Source organism: Tupaia chinensis, unplaced genomic scaffold (assembly GCF_000334495.1).
Source record: "Tupaia chinensis unplaced genomic scaffold, TupChi_1.0 Scaffold000622_1, whole genome shotgun sequence".
NCBI classification, from domain to species: domain Eukaryota; kingdom Metazoa; phylum Chordata; class Mammalia; order Scandentia; family Tupaiidae; genus Tupaia; species Tupaia belangeri.
This window is the reverse complement of record NW_006160142.1, coordinates 7,360,106-7,377,518: the sequence shown is the minus strand read 5'-3', so window position 1 is coordinate 7,377,518 and position 17,413 is coordinate 7,360,106. Positions and strand designations below refer to the sequence as shown.

The window sequence follows — 17,413 nt, the reverse complement described above, 5'->3', positions numbered from 1 at the left end:
TTTCTCCATCCTGTTAGGATTTGGGGCATGCACACATGTCTGGCGTGTTTTTTTCCCCAAAATCTTGGGGCTGGGATTCTAATTGCAGTCAGCCATGTGAGATTTGGTTTCTTTAACCACTAGACTATGGGCACTATTCTACTGGGATTTTTTTTTTTTTTTTAATATACCATAGGGCTTGTGTGCTCACCAGAGAGAGCCAGGGAGGCAGAGAAAGAAAGTGAGAAAGCATTCCCCAGGGAGGATGACCACTTTTCTTCTTGGGATTTTTTTTTCCCTTGGGATTTTTTTCAGGGGCACACACACATAGGCCCCTGATGCATTTTTTTTCAAGCCACTGGGACCAGACCTCAAACTGCACAGTTTATTATGTGGGATTTAGAAAACAGATTTCTATCTATTTCTCTCACTTGGTTACATAGCAGCTATTAGTCTGAGATCTGAATCTTTTAAAGGGCATTTTTTCTTTAGTGATTAGAGGTCAGAAGTACCAAGATGTTTTCATTTTCAAAACTCTATTAATCTGGGGCTCACTTTTAATTTTAAATTTCTTTTTTTTTTTTTAACTGATTTTTGCCATAGGGCATGTGCACTCTCTGAAGAGAGATGAAGAGAAGGAAAGTGAGAAATCATGCCCCAGAGAGACGAATACACTGCAGTCCCTTCTGTTTTCTCCTGTGATTTTAGGCATTTCTGCAGACACACCCAGTGTGACTTTCAAGTCACCAGGTCTGGAACTCGAACCACAGTCACCCATGTAGGAGTCCAGTGCCTTAATCACTACACCATCTGCTGTCCTCATAGTTTTACATTTCTTAATATGAAGTTATAATATTCATAAATATTAGTGTTTTGTAGATTATATTTTTGGTATAGAGTATAAATTAAGTTTCATATGTATTTTTTGAATATCAAAGTTTTAACCATATTAAACTTTTTATTTTTTAAAATTTTTGCTAGAGGGTGCATGCACTTACTGGAGAGAGACTCAGGAAGGAAAGTGGGAAAGCACACTCCATGGGGATTGGTCACACCGCAATCCCTTTTCTATTTATTTCTCCTCTCAGGATTTTGGGTGTGTACACACATGCACACAGCATGGTTTTCTTTCTTTCTTTTTTTTAGTTTGTTATAACGTGCATGTGTTCACCAGAGAGAGAAAGCATCCCCCCAGAAGAGAGGGTCATGCCACGATCCCTTTTCCATTCTCTTGGGATTTGGGGCAGGTGCACTCATACCAGGCATGTGTTTCAAGTGGCCAGTTCCAGGACTTGAATTGAACAGTCGACCATATGGAATTCAGCTGCCTTAATCACATGCCTCTGACTGGCCTCCAGCATGTTTTTCCAAGCCTCTGGATCCAGGACTCAGAATACGTTGGCCATGTACCAGCCACCCTAACCACCATACCATAGGCTGGCCCTTAAACTTTCATTATGTATCTCTAAAAAGTATCCATTCAAATATTGCGTAATTTAGTGTTTAAATATGTTAGCATGCACATATGTTTTTCTTTTTCCTTTTTTTTTTTTTTTTTTTTTTTTGAGACAGAGAGATTTTTGCCACAGGGTGCTTGCCTTGTTGGAGAGTCAGAAAGAAAGTGAGAAACCTCCCAGGGAGGTTGGCCACACCACAGTCCTTTCATTCTCCTCTCAGGATTTTGGGCACACACACACGCTTACCTGGCATGAGTTTTAAGCCATGGATCCAGGACCTAAACCATGGTCAACTATGTGGGAATCCAGCAGTATAACCATTACACCATCTGCTGGTCCTTGCACATGTGTTTTAATTTAAATCCAAAACTTAGTTTCTGATATATGAATTTGGAAACGTGATTAAATGCTCTTTGTAAAATTTTTGGGAAGGTTATAATTGACATTCTATAGAAGTATACTCAGTCTAATTTTTCTACAATCTAAGCTGCAGAATCAGGTGCCCTTGGTGGATGAGCGACTTTAAAAAGTTAATTTAAAAAATGGAATTAAAATACATTTATTTTAGTGCAAAAATTACAAAATCTGGGACCAGCAGATGTCATAGTGTTTATATTGCTAGACTCCCACATGGCCAGTCATAGTTCAAGTCCCAAACCCAGCGGCTTGAAAGTAAACCAGGCATGTGTGTGTGCACGCCCAAAATCCCAAGAGGAGAATGGTGGAGAAGGGATTGCGGCATGGCCATCCCACCTGGGGGAGATTTCTCGTTTTCTGTCTCTGTGTCTCTCTGTTTCTCCAGTGAGCACATGTACACTATAGAAAAAAATCTAACAACAACAAAATGATGAAATCTGTGCAGTTTTTTGTAATAAGCCTTTTCCATGAACTTTCTGAGCATCCTACATGCATTTACTTCTAGATAGAGTAGCTTTTTTTCACCATTCCTTAAGATCCTGAAATATTTTCTGGATTTTTTTTTTTTAAGCAGATTTATGTTAAACTTTAACATACTTTTAGGTATTAGCTTACTTTTAACCAGTTGACCACCAGCTAAAAGGGAAGGATAAACACAGGTGGTTAGTGAATGGAATGCTGACTTTCTGGAACAACAGAAAGTTGTTGATTAGAATGGCCACATTACAGTTTTGGGTAAGAATGGCTAGTCTTATATTATCTTGATAACATGAGCCAGAGCCTACTAACCTGTTTCAATAGTTTTTTGTTTTAGAAATTGTTTAATGTCATTTTTGCTATGAAATCTGTTTCGCTGCTAATATCAAACTCAAGTTTCAAAGGATAACAAAATATATATCATCAATGTCAACTGAGTATACGTTGTGTTTATAAGGGCATTTGTCATTGCTGTGTTGTTTCCAGTGTTCTCGATTTTTACTTTGTAGGCTTTTTTTCTGGTGTGATGATATAGAAATCTTTATTTTTAAACAGGATACATTAATTGTTTGGTCAGAAGCTGAGAACTATGATCTGGCTCTAAGTTTTCAGGAAAAAGCTGGCTGTGATGAAATTTGGGAAAAAATTTGTCAGGTAAGATTCTTTTCATAATACTTCAAGTCTTGAATTTTTTTTTCTTTTGCTTCAAAGATGTGTGTGTGAATATGGAGAGATAATTTCTTAGCGTGAAACTTTAATAATTCTAACAAAAAATTATTTTATATTCTACGGTAAATTCTTTTACTTAAAATTATAAAAATCATTGTCATAATTTTAGATTTACCGCTTTATATAGCATTTATTCAATATTTATACCCTACTGAATGGTCAGGTATTTAAACAGAGCATAAGAAGAGTAAGTAATTTTGTTCAGGCTTTTAGCTTTTTTTTTTTTTAAACATTTGGCCATCTGTTTGTTGTTTATAAATACTGTGTGCCAGGTGCTAATGATCAAAAGTACTCATGACTTCAGCTCTCATGGAACTTACGCGTGGCCACATATATAGAATATGTTGTACTCTCAGTCAACTGCAGTTGGTTTTTTGTGTGTTTTTATTTTTTGTAGTCTTTTTATTTTAGAACAGTTTTAGATTCACAAATATGACTAGATCGTACAGAGTTTCTCCATACCCCCCTTTCCTAGTAATCCCGTCAGCTGCGTATAGTGTGGTGTGATTAGCATCTTATGTTGTTAGTATAAATTTGCAACAGTTAATAAACTATATTGATAAAACTATTATAAATAAAGTCCATGCTTTATTCACATTTCCCCAGCTTTTTTCCCTAATACTCTTTTTTCTGTTGTAGACTCCCATCCAGAATACCATATTGCATTTATTACTCAGGGGTCCTTACCTCCTTAGGCTCTTCGCTGTGACAGTAATTGGAATTTTAAATTAAACATGCCATTCATTTTAACTACCATTTTCTATAAATAGGAGATTAGTGTACTTCATTGTTTGCCTAGTATAATGCTTTAGTGTGTGTGTGTGTGTGTGTGTATTTGGGGATTGAGGGGCTGTTATTGTTTTCACTTACCAGCTTTTCTCTCTAGTAATTGTTACCATTAAAAGTTTGTGAGTTTGGGACCAGCAGTTGGCATAATGGCTATGTTGCTGGCCTCCTATATAGTGGACTGCAGTTCGAGCCCCAGACCCGATAACTTAAACTCATGCCAGGCACGTGTGTGCTTGCCCAAGATCCTGAGAGGAGAATGGAGGAGAAAGGACTGCGGCATGCCCATCCTCCCTGGGGGGTGATTTCTCCCTTTCTGACGAGCACACAGGCCCTATAACAAAAACCTCTCCCCCACCCAAAAAAAAAAAAAAGTTTTTGAATTCATTTTATAGATCTGACCACAAAAATTTTTTCCCTTGGTTCTCCCAGTGGCAATACAATACAATAATGCCCAAGATGGTAGAATGTGGACCCTCCTATTCCCTGTAGGGTTTAGTTGACATGAAGCCCTGGATCACTTAACAACTTTTTAACTGAGAGTAGATCGTTTATTTCTTTCTTGCCTATCTTACTATGCGTAATGTTTTACTAGAGCATTATTACTTTACCTTTTAAATAACAGAATTCCAGCTGATAGGAATTGAAAGCACCAACCAGTAGACATAATTTTGTGTGATTCATTCATTATACATAGAATAAAATTCAAATCATTTTATTGTTGTACTATATTTAAACCTATGTATGATGATAATGATTGGGTCCTAATTTTTATCATTTTTATTTCATGTGTTCCCCAAGGATTGAGATTTAATTTCTCTGTGTAGTTTTCTGTAAAATGCAGTTTAAGTCCTAAAAATAACCTCTGTTGTAGACTTACACATACAATATACATTCAACATGTATTTGCTACAATATGCATTCAACTTGTATTTGCTGTTCTGTTCTTGATTCAGGGTACATTTGGATCATGTATTCTTCCATAAAAATGGAAAACAACTGGTCCATGTATATAGTAAAATCTACTGATCAATAAAACTATTAAAATCAATAATTTATTTACAAGAAGAGAGAATATTACAGTAATGTATGAGGTAGTTCAGAATAGTAATAGTAGTATATAAAGGGTAGCCCTTTTGGAGGGAGTAGAGTAGGGGGCAGGGAAGAAAGAAAAAAGGATAACCTTATTTTTATTTAATTAATCTTTTTTAAAATTGTTTTATTTAATTTTATTCATTATTATTTTTAAATTTGACCAGAGAGAGACAAAGAGAGAGAAGGAAAGTGAGAAAGCAAGCCATGCAGTCTCAGACTTGAACTACTGTTGCCCATGTGTGAGTCCAGCATCTTAAGCCATCACGACACCTGGCAGCCCCCCCCCTTTGTAAAAAAATTTTTAATTACGAAAAAGTAGTGTTTTATATTCTCTTGCTTCCTAATATTAGCATGATAACTGGCACATATTTTGTACACATGTTAAAGAATGAATGAATAATGTAGAAGACAAACATCTTATTTGGAACTAGGATATTAATTTACACACCTGCTAAAACATAAATTGTTACGGTAGATATTCTTTCTAGTTAGTGATCAGCGTGCCCAACCCCACATGCACACCTCAACTCCTATTGTTTAATACATGTTCTTGGCTATACATTAATTCTTGGGAACTTAATATACATGTCCTAGAAATTTTTGCTGAAATGTATTTCTTTCTGTTTTCACTGATATAGTTGAAGAGATCCACAAGACCACTCTCGGGTTCAATAGTCCATTGAAAAGACTTACAGAACTCACAAATAGAATTTATTACAGCACAATGATACAGACTAAGGTCACCATTCGGAAAGATGCAAAAGGCATGGTCTAGGAGAATTTCAGGCTTTTGATATTTCAGTTGTCTCTCACAATAAAGTCACGCAGACAACACTACTACTCTCAGCAGCAACATATATCAGCACATACGGAGTTTTGCCATCCAAGGGAATTTACCAAAACATTTCTGTCCAGGGTTTACAATGGGGTTCAGGCATGTAAATATGGCTAACTGCCCATGTGGCTGACTTCATTCTCCAGCACTTCCAGAAGTCAAGGATAATTCATGGCCCAAAGTCCCCACCATAAACCACATTGTTAGTATAGAATATCTGGCAGAACCTAAGGCCTCCAGGTAAACAAAGATACTTTATGAAGTAGAATATTCCAGTTGCTTAGAGGTTACCTCTCAGGGGCCAGCAGGTGGCATGGTGGTTGGGGCGCTGGACTCCCCTGTGGTTTGAGTTTTGGACCTAGTGGCTTTACCTTCTCACTTCCCCTCACCTTGCCCCCATCTCTCTAGTGAGCGTGCATGTCCTATAGCAAACTTTTTAAAAAAATAATAAAATAATTATTAAAGATTACCTCTCAGGATCTGGGCAAGGGTCAAACTTTTCTTTGGGCCAGGTTAACCCTTTACTGTTCAGTCCACCCCATTGGCCTTTGGCTAAGACTTTCTTACACCAATAATTTGTCTAAAAAAAATTTTTTTTTTAATAAAGAGATTTTTGCTATAGGCTGCATGCACTCTAGAGAGACAAGAGACAAAAAGCCAGAAATCAAGCCCCAGGGGAAATTGTTACACCGCATTTTCTTCTCCTTTTGGGATTTTGGGCACACAAGCAGATAAGCCCTGTGTGAGTTTTAAGCGGGAATGCAACAACATGACCATTACACCATCTGCTGCTTCTATGAACAGCTACACTTTATTTATTTATTTATTTATTTATTTATTTTAAGATAAGGTCTTAACTCTGTCCTGCCTCAACCTCCTAAATAGCTGGAATTACAGGCACATATGACAATGCCCATGAGCATCTAAATTTAATATAGCATTTATATTGGGTTGTCAGAAAAGTCATGATGTATGTTTTTCTATGCATAAATGTATCATGACTTTGATGACCCCATATGGCAGCAGCAGTATCAGTATCAATATGCCTAACCATGGTGTAGAGAGATTTAAACAAATACCTAATCTGTCCAATATGACATTCTGTTTTTTTTTTTTAAATAATTACTTTATTTAACTTTATTTATTTATTTTAATTTGAACACAGAGGGATACAGCGAGAAAGAGAGAGAGAGAGAACCTGGGAAAAATCTGCCACGTCTGGGACTTGAACCACAGTCGGCCATGTGGGAGTCCAGCACCCTTAACCACCACACCACCTGGCGGCTCCCTATGACATACTTTTGATAATTTTGTACTAATTTGATTATTTCCCTCCTCGATCTACTATAGTTTGTACCTTATAATAAACTTGGACAGAACTATTTCATATAGAAGTTATCTAATGGTTAACAAAATCCAAATCTCAGTCAGGCCGCTCATTTTCTGTCAGCATTACATTCTCAGGCTTTAACTCAATCTTGCAATGCATTTGATCATCAATATCATTATTAGAAGTGTTGTGTACATAAGGTAGTTGAGTCAACCATACCAGCATTATCCCAAATTACAGTGAGATGGTAGATGTAACCTGAAAGGTAGAGTTAGTAGGTACTGGCACGTTACGGAATCCCAATCAGTCATTAACAGTTGGTTCAGTTTATTATTGTGTATGACAAAATGTCTCCCAGAGTGATGTCATTCATCATAGTTTATCAGCTTCCATTTGCCCTTGTCAGGTCCAGAGAGCAAGTGTGGTCTTCGAAGTATATGGCTTCAGTCTTCCAGGCACTTGGTATAATTATGCTAAGAGCCAGTATCCTCTCTTTATATGAGCCTTTTTTTGAGGAGGCACCAGTGTTAATATTGGATTTCCCTCATTGCATTGTTCATTTATTTATTCCTTTGCCCTCTGTTACTATTTGCCTTCTATTTATTCATTTCTGTGCAAACGTTTCACCTTTGGAAGGTACATTATGTTTGTCCACTCTGCTGGTCTAACAAGGCTAATTCTTTATTGGATAACTCAGTACCATTAAGATCTATGCATGTTGCAGAATACAAATTTTGTTATTGGGACCAGCAATTGGCGTAATGGCTATGTCGCTGGACTCCCATGTAGCCAACTGCGGTTTGAGTCCTGTACTTAAACCTCAGTCAGCTAAGTGGGAATCTAGCACCTTAACCACCACACCACCTGCTGGTCAAACACTTTTCTTCTTGAACATATCCAAGCTTATATCCATTTGAAGTGTAAGTTCACGCTTCTGATTTCCACTTATTCTTTTCTTTATAAACTCTAACTGTTCATACAGTTTCTTTCCACCTCACACTTCACTTTGTTTTTTTTCTCAGTATTGTCAAGTGTCTTCTGGGTTTAATTGTTGCCTTAATACCAAATTTCTGTCTTCTGTTTTTCTGTGCGGTTTTGTTTTGTTTTGTTTTCTGGTAGCAGAATGCCATATTTAGCTGCCAGCTAAATATTCACAGTCTCAAACTTAACAAAATCAACTTCATTCCTCCCTGTGTTGCCAGTTTCTGTTGAAAAGTTATAATCTAATGGCAAGTTTAATATTATAGGGTCATTTGTCATTCCTCCTTTTTTGTAGCCTTCTCTTATCCTATTCTCTATTGTCCCGTCATCATTATCCACACTAGAAGATTTTAGAACAATGCACTAATTTGTCTATATTCTCAAATTTGCCCCATATGGTTGGTGCCAGATTAACTTTCTAAAGGACATTTTTGTATATTCGCTTTTCGTGATCTGGCTTCAGACCGCATTTCTAGATTTGTTCTTTGACATGTGCATGTCACATAATGCCCTTCTCTCTGCTTCTGTGCCGTCACCCTTCAGCTGTGAGTACCTTTATTTCCTATCTGAATCTTACCTATCTATGAAAGTCCACTTACGATCTCAAAATCCACTACTGCTTTTATGATTTTTTTTCTCCTGTTCACTTCCCTACCCCTGTCTAAGAGCTGGAAGAAAATTCTGAATTTCTATGATATTTTTTCTGGACCGTTTTTTATAACCTTGTTATTTATCCTTCCTCTCATATTCTTCTATTTCCCTAATCCTCGTTATTGTGTTGAGAACTGTAAGTAAATTGTTCTTATTCCTGTAGAAGAGGAGCTAGAAGTATCTTATATGTATCAGTATACCCATTTGCTTTGAATCCATCTAAGCTCTTAGTTGTTTTGTCATGTGTTGATGAATTTGGAAATTTGTGATTTCTTTTTAAGAATTACTAATCAATTTCATTTGTTATTGTTTTTATTACTGTTATTTAAATTTGACCAGAGAGAGAGAAAGGGAAAGTGAGAAAGCAAGCCACCAGGTCCAGGACTCAAACTGCAGTCAGTTCTGTGGGAATCCAGCACCTTTAACCACCATGCCACCTGCCAAATTTGGGGGTTTTTTTGTTTTGTTTTGTTTTGTTTAAAGAATTATTGTATTTATTTATTTCAATTTGAGCAGAGAGGGACAGAGCAAGAGGGAGAAAAGAGAGAGAGAAAGCAAGCCACCACATCCGGGACCTGAACCATAGTTGGCCATGTGGGAGTCCAGTGCCCTTAACCACCATGCTACCTGCCGGTCCCAAATTTGGGATGTTTTAAACCCCCAAATTTTGGGTGTTTTAAGATGGAGAAGAGTGAGGATATTTACATTCTGGTATTAGGAATTAGAACAACTTTATGAAGAAAGTAATAAACATTTTTAATACAGGAATTTATTATAGAATTCTATGTATGTCAACCATGTTTTTAAAAATAGGCTTTACTTTTGGGACCAGCAATTGGCATAATGGCTATGTCGCTGGACTCCCATGCCTGGCATGTTTTTCAATCTGTTGAGTCCAGGATTCAAACCACACAGTCAGTCATATGGGATCCGGCCACCTTCACCACACCATTGGCTGTCCCTAGATTTCACTTTTAATTAGCCGTGACAATATTAGTAGTTCTGATTATTGCAAGGTATTTTTACTTAAATGAATTGGTCAATGATTTGATCTCCTGAATTCTGAATTGTTTTGTATTTTATGATAACCAGCTGTACTTGGTTATTTTTAGGTGCAAGGTAAGGATCCATCAGTGGAAGTCACACAGGACCCCACTGATGAATCAGAAGAAGAAAGATTTGAAGAAATGCCTGAAACCAGTCATTTGATTGACTTGCCCACCTGTGAACTCAATAAACTTGAAGAAATTGCGGACTTAGTTACCTCAGTTCTCTCCTCACCTATCCGTAGGGAAAAGCTGGCGCTGGCCTTGGAAAATGAAGGCTATATTAAAAAGCTACTGCAGTTATTCCAAGCTTGTGAGAACCTAGAGAATACTGAAGGCTTACACCATTTGTATGAAATTATTAGAGGAATCTTATTCCTAAATAAGGCAACTCTTTTTGAGGTTATGTTTTCTGATGAGTGTATCATGGATGTTGTGGGATGCCTTGAATATGACCCTGCTTTGGCTCAGCCAAAAAAACATAGAGAATTCTTGACCAAAACTGCAAAGTTTAAGGAAGTTATACCAATAACAGACTCTGAACTAAGGCAAAAAATACATCAGACTTATAGGGTACAGTACATTCAAGACATCATTTTGCCTACACCGTCCGTTTTTGAAGAGAATTTTCTTTCTACTCTTACATCTTTTATCTTCTTCAACAAAGTTGAGATAGTCAGCATGTTGCAGGTAAGTAAACTGAAATATTCTTCACAATCCTGTTTTTAGATATTTAATGATATTAAAGTGTACAATTCAGTGGTATTACGTATTTTCATAGTGCTATGCAGTGATCACCACTATTCATTTCTAAACTTTTTCCCCAATGTTTTTCTTTCTTTCATGAGAGAGAGATAAACAGGGACCCCTGATAGGGTCCTGCCGTACCAAATCCTCCCCAATCCCCAGCCGGGATCATAGGCAGACTCAGTGTGTTCAGGTAAACCTGGGATCTGAACTCCAGGCCTTCCCACATGTCTCCAGGATCACATACTGGTGCCCTTCTGCTTGTACCACAATGGCCAGGCCCATTTCCAGAACATTTTCATTATCCTAAACAGAAGCTGTATATCCACTAAAGAGTAATTCATATCTCCTCCCATCAGCTGTTGGTAACCATCTTTCTACTTTCTGTCTCTATTAATTTAGCTTTGATAAATAACTAGTGACTCAGCTGTTTTTAACAGTATCCTTTTTTTTTTTTTTTTTTTTGAGAGAGAGAGACAGTCATTGGAATATATATTAGTATGTGTGCTTAAAAGCTTCCCAGATAATTCATATATGCAGCGAGGATTGAGAAGCACTCAGTAATTTTCAGGAAATATTAATTAGGTTATTTGCTGTGTTAAGTTGATTTTTTCATTCATTTGAACTGTAAAGTAAGTTTTATACTAGGTCTATTAAATTAATCCTTTGTACTCTCTAACAGCACAATCAGCATGCTTTTGAAGATTTTCTGTTATTTGTTATAAGACTGTACTCACATTTTCTTACATAATTACCTTTGTAATTTCCATCAGTCCACTAAGTTTTTAGAATAGCTACCATATGCTTAGTGTAGTGGTTCTCAAAACATGTGCTGGGGCCAGTTGGTAATGTAGTGGTTAGAGTAGCTTGATTATGCATGACCAACTGTGTGGTTTGAGTACCAAACCAGGTGAGGGAAAAACACGCAGAGCACATGAGTGTGAGTGTACAAAATCTCAAGAGAAGAATGGAAGAAAAGGGGTTGTGCAGCCATCCTTCCTGAAGGTGCTTTCACACACACACACACACCTCCTCCCCCCAACACTGTCTCTGGCAAGCACATGCATCTTATACCAAATTTAAAAAAATGATAGTAAAGGGATCAGAAAATGGCATAATGGTTACGTCACTGGAATCCCATGAAGTCAACTGCAGTTTGAGTCCTGGACCTGGTGGCTTGAAATTCACATTGGGGACATGTGCATGTGTGCCCAAAAATCCAGAGAGGGGGAAAAAAAAAAATCCAGAGAGGAGAATGAAGGAGAAGAGATTGCGGCATGGCCGCCGCCTCTGGGGGTGATTTCTTTCTTACTTTCTATCTCTCTCTCCACAAGCACACATGCCCTATAGCAAAAATCTCTCTAAAAAAGATAATAATAATAATCATGATCTGTGAACTGCTGGAGGTTCCTAAAACCATTTGGGAAGAATCTATGTGGTTTTCTGGGCCTGGCAGGAGGTGTGGTGGTTAAGGGTGCTGGGCTCCCACATGGCTGACCGAGGTTGAAGTCCCGGATCTGGCAGTTTGCTTTCTTACTTTCTTACTTTCTCTCTCTCTCTCTCTCTCTCTCTCTCTCCTTCCCTCCCTCCCTCCCTTACTGTTTCTCCACCTCTCTGGACAAATTAAAATAAATAAATAAATAAATCTTTAAAAAAAAAATAGAATCAATGAGGTTTTCCCTTTTCTAGCTTTGTGTAAATGTGATTTTTTTTTTCTTTGTTCATGTGCTCAGAAAAGGGAATGGGAAGTACACCCTTCATAAAGGTTGATCATGTTACAATCTTCATGCTCCAGTCCTCCAGCTCATTAGATCTTGGGCTCTAGCACATGGGCCCAGCAAGTTTCTGGCTGACACAGTTGAGGATTTGAACCGTGCTCACCATGTGGCATCTGGCTTCTTCAAGTAGCACACTACTGCAACACCACAGAGCTAGCTGAGGATGTGGGCTTTTTTCATATACTTCAGCCAAATAAGTATATCTCAACAAATGGAATGCTGTTTTCTGTTAAATAAACCCAACATGGGGACTGGCAGATGGTGTGGTGGTTAAGGGCTCTGGACTTCCACATGGCTGACTGCGGTTTGAGTCCTGGACCTGGCAGCTTGCTTTCTCACTTTCTCTTGCTTGCTCGCTCTCACTCTGTCCCTCTCTGGTCAAATTAAACTAATTAAATAAAGTTAAATAAAATCTTTAAATAAATAAAATCCAGCATAAAATAGATTTACAAAAAAGTTACAGATAACCACTCTTCTTTTTTTTTTTCTACATTTTTAGAAACTCCAGATCATTACTAAGGAGTGTATACTCCATATTATGTTCAGTCAGAAATAATTTTAAATCTTTTTTTTTTTAAGAATTATTTTAGTTAACTTTTATTTATTATTTTAATTTTACCAGAGAGGCACAAAGTGAGAGAGAGGGAAAACGAGAAAGAAAGCCACCAGGTCCGGGATTCGAACCATAGTCGGCTATCAGCCATATGGGAGTCTAGTGCCCTCAACCACCATGCCACTTGCTGGGCCCAAGTAAGTCCATCTTTACTGACTTCTTGTCTACAAAATGTGGTGGGGTTGACAAAAGAATCTGAAAAATTGAGGAGGCTGCTGAGATGGGAAAGGATTCTTTTAAGTATGTGTGAGTCTTTATAAATTTAAAGCTGATCATGAGTACGGTATCACCATTTATACCTCCTTGTAGAAATTTGAGACCAAGTATTATGTGACTATCACTGATCCCCAGGACATAGAGACTTTATCAAAAACATCATTATAGGGGGACCAGCAGTTAGTGTAATGGCTATGTCTCTGGACTCCCACGTAGTCGACCGCGGTTTGCATCCTGGACCCGGTGGCTTAAAACTCACGCTGGGCGCGTGTGCGTACGTGCCCAAGATCCCAAGAAGAGAATGGAGGAGAAGGGATTGCGACGTGCCCATCCCCCCTAGGGAGTGATTTCTCGCTTTCTGTCTCTCTGTCTCTTTCTGTCTGGCGAGCGCACGCGCCCTATAGCGAAAACCTCCCCCCCCCCAAAAAAAAACCCCATCATTATAGGCATACCCTTTTATCTTACACAGTAGATGTGAAATGACTACTTATTGTTAACAAACTGGGTCATACTGAGCCAACCTACAGTCATAAAGAGAAAATTGTTTAGGAAATCAGAACCTACATTAAGAAAATTGTCTAGAATCCTAGCACAGTAGTATTTGTGACAATTTCTTATTGGAATGAAACAACATACTGGAGCCAATTGCTAACATGCCTTGGTTCAAGAGATAGAAAGTCACCAGTAAAAATGGCAGTGCCTGTGGAGGAACTACACCAATCAAAGCTCTGGATTGCTTTTTACCACCAACTCATCCAACTGACAAGGCCTTGCGTCTCTTCTTGGATGTATATAAAATTGGTGATATTGACATTGGCCCTGTGGACCAGTTGGAGATTGGTGTTCTCAGACCCGGTATGGCGGTCACCTTTGCTCTGGTCAGTATGACAACCGAAGTCTATTGAAATGCACCGTGAAGCTTTGAGTTAAGCATTTTCTGCAGACAGTTTCAATGTCATGAATGTGTCTGTCAAAGATGTTTGTCATAACAGTGTTGCTGGTGGCAGCAACAGTGACCCACCTAATAGATGCAGCTAGCTTCACTATTAAGGTGATTATCCTACATCATCCAGGTCAAATTGGCACAGGCTATGCCTATACTGGATTGTCACATAGCTTACATTGCTTGCAAGTTTGCTGAGCTGAAGGAAAAGATCAATCGCTGTTCTAGAAAGAATCTAGAAGATGGCCCTGAATTCTTGAAATCAACTGGTGCTAATGTCATTGATATGGTTCCTGGCAAGCCCATCTGTATTGAGAGCTTTTCTGACTTTTCTTCTCTGGATTGTTTTTCGATTTGTGACATGAGACAAACAGTTGCTGCGGTGTCATCATAGCCATGGACAAGAAATCTGATGGAAATGGCAAAGTCAATAAGTCCGCCTAGAAAGCTTGGAAGGCTAAATGAACATCCCTACTACCTACAACCATGGTCTTAATTGGTGGAAGAACAGTCTTAGAACCATTTGTCTTACTTGACCATTTAGTTGTAAAAGACAGATTAATGATAACAGTTTTGTCTCTACTGGCAACTTAAGCGTAATAGTGAAAGGCTAGCTAATGGTAATAGTGCATTGTGAAAACTTCAGAAGGAAAGGAAAAGGACCATTTTGTATGGATATTAGTTTTTAGTTATTAGTTTTTTTGTGGGGAGTGGTTGCTACAGGGCATGTATGCTTGCTTGCTGAGGGGAGAGGGAGAAAGTACCCCCCAAACCCCCGGGGAGCACAATCCTTTCTCCATTCTCCTCCCAGGATTTTGGGCACGTGGGCAGGAGTCCAGCATGTTTTTCAAGCCTCTGGGTCCGGGGCTCAAACCACATAGTCATGTGAGATCCAGCTGCCTTAACCATCATGCTACTGGCTGGCCCATGTTACTAGTTTTAAAATCAGTTATTTTTAATGGAAACAACTTGACTAAAAATCTGTCACTGAATTTTGAGACACATTAAAACAAAGTTTAAGGAGGAAAGTAAAACAAATCACTGCTTTGGAATTAAGTAGCGTTTTCAGATCCGTAGTAGTAGATCATAAATGCTTTTTATAACACTTGGTGTGACATTTTGTGTATTTTGTTTTTGTTGTTTGTTTTTGAGAGTTTTTATTATTTATTTATTTATTTATTTTTGCTATAGGGCTCATGTGTTCGTCAGAAAGAGAGCGAGAGACAGAAAGTGAGAAATCACACACACACACCCCACAGGGCATGGCCATGTCGCAATCCCTTCTCCTCCGTTCTCCTCTTGGGATCTTTGGCAAGCACTTACATGCACACGCACCAGGCATGAGTTTAAGCCACCTGTTCCGGGACTTGAACCACGATCGACGAACTGGGAGTCTAGTGACATAGCCATTACGCCATCTGCTGGTCCCCATATTTTGCAATAGGCTTATTGGCAAATACTATAATTACATGAATTAAGTGCAGCTTTAGAAAAACACAGTCTTAACTCATTTCTGGTCCTTGAGATGCATTTTATATAATAGCCAGGCATTGTGACTACCTGTTGTTTGAGATTTATCGCTTAATTATCTCTTATGCACAGTGATGATGAATTCTGTTTTCAACAATGTATGAGTAATTTAGATTGTGGCTAATTACTTAACCTGCTCATTTCTTAAAACCTAACTGAGAAAATATGGGACTAAACACTGGGTGATTCCAAATACTTTTCTGGCCATCTAGTATACATATCTGTTGTTTTTTGAAAGAGTATAAAGGCTAACTCCATGGTGCAGATTATAGGTTCAGTGCCCTGGTCAACCTGTATATACTGGGTGCACATGTGCTCATGATGCTTCCTGTATGAAAAGGTTTGGGGGTAGGTATCACAGTAAAAGACTGTTGAAGGTGGCTGTCCTTCTCTTTCTCTCTCTTCCTCCATCTCTCACTATCATAAGAAAATGTACATTTTTTTTGGAGAGGTTTTTACTATAGGGCGCGTGCGCTCGCCAGACAGAGACAGAGACATAGAAAGCGAGAAATCACCCCCCAGGGAGGCTGGCCATGCTACAATCCCTTCTCCTCCATTCTCCTCTCGGGATCTTGGGCACGCATGCACACGCACCCGGCGTGAGTTTAAGCCACCGGGTCCGGGACTCGAACCATGGTCAACTATGTGGGAGTCCAGTGACATAGCCATTATGCTAACTGCTGGTCCCAGGAAATGTACTTTTTTAAATTTTCTTTTTTAAAAGGATTATTTTATTTATTCATTCATTTTATTTTAATTTGACCAGAGAGAAACACAGAGAGAGAGAGGGAAAGTGAGAAAGCAAGCCACCAGGTCTGAGACTCGAACCATGGTTGGCCATGTGGGAGTGTCTAGCACCTTAACCTCATGCCACCTTCTGGTCCCAAAGAAGTGTATTTAAAAAAAAATATAGAGTAAGTTATGCATCAGTTAAAAATTAGAGAGTCCTGACTAGCTATTACATGAATTAGATAAGCAAATGAAAACTAGGAATTTGGGGCCACTGGGTGGCATATTAGGGCACTGTACTCCCACATGGATGCAGTTTTGTTTTGTTTTGCCTGTGTTTACATTATTGCACAGAACAGAGTTTTAAGACTTTTAGAAGCAAACCCATTCTTCCCCATAAGTTTTGCTATCTAGGAAAGTAGGCACACACAATTTGACTTGTTATGTTTTATTAAAAGAAAAGCTCTTGGGGCCAGCAGATGGCGTAGCAGTTATGCTGCTGGACTCTCACATGGCCCACCACAGTTTAAGTCCTGGATCCATTGACTTGAAACACACAGGGTACGTGTGTGTGCATGCACACGCGCGCCCACCCCAAGATCCTAGGAGGAGAAGGGAATGTGGCATGGCCATCCCCGTGGAGGTTGATTTCTCACTTTTCCCTCTTACTTTGTCTGTCTCCCTCTCTGGCAAGCACACATACTCGAAGGCAAAAACCTCTTGAAAAAAAGGAAAGAAAGAAAAGCTCTTAAAATCAAGTGGGAGGAACCAGTGGTTAGCGTAATGGCCATGTCGCTGGACTCCCACGTAGTCAACCACGGTTCGCGTCCCGGACCCGGTGGCTTAAAACTCATGCCGGGCGCATGTGCATGCGTGCCCAAGATCCCGAGAGGAGAAGGGATTGCGGTGTGACCATCCCCCCTAGGGGGTGATTTCTCACTTTCTGTCTCTATGTCTCTTGTCTCTCTGGCGAGCGCACATGCCCTATAGCAAAAACCTCTCCCCCCCAAAAAAGAGGGGGAATCAAATGGTTTTGACAGTATACTGAACTCTATGAAGGGAAGGATGGATATA

At 38.9% G+C, this 17,413-nt stretch overlaps 1 protein-coding gene across 3 annotated transcripts in view; it reads left to right on the top strand.

Moving 5' to 3' along the window:
* Window positions 1-17,413, top strand: part of PPP4R3B (protein phosphatase 4 regulatory subunit 3B) — an 80,062-nt gene that overhangs the window by 13,535 nt on the left and 49,114 nt on the right. For all 3 annotated transcript variants that reach the window (XM_006159047.3, XM_006159046.3, XM_014591805.2), the window contains exons 3-4: window positions 2,886-2,984; window positions 9,850-10,473. In XM_006159047.3, coding sequence (XP_006159109.1) covers window positions 2,886-2,984; window positions 9,850-10,473 — 723 coding nt within the window. The remainder of the gene's footprint in view (window positions 1-2,885; window positions 2,985-9,849; window positions 10,474-17,413) is intronic.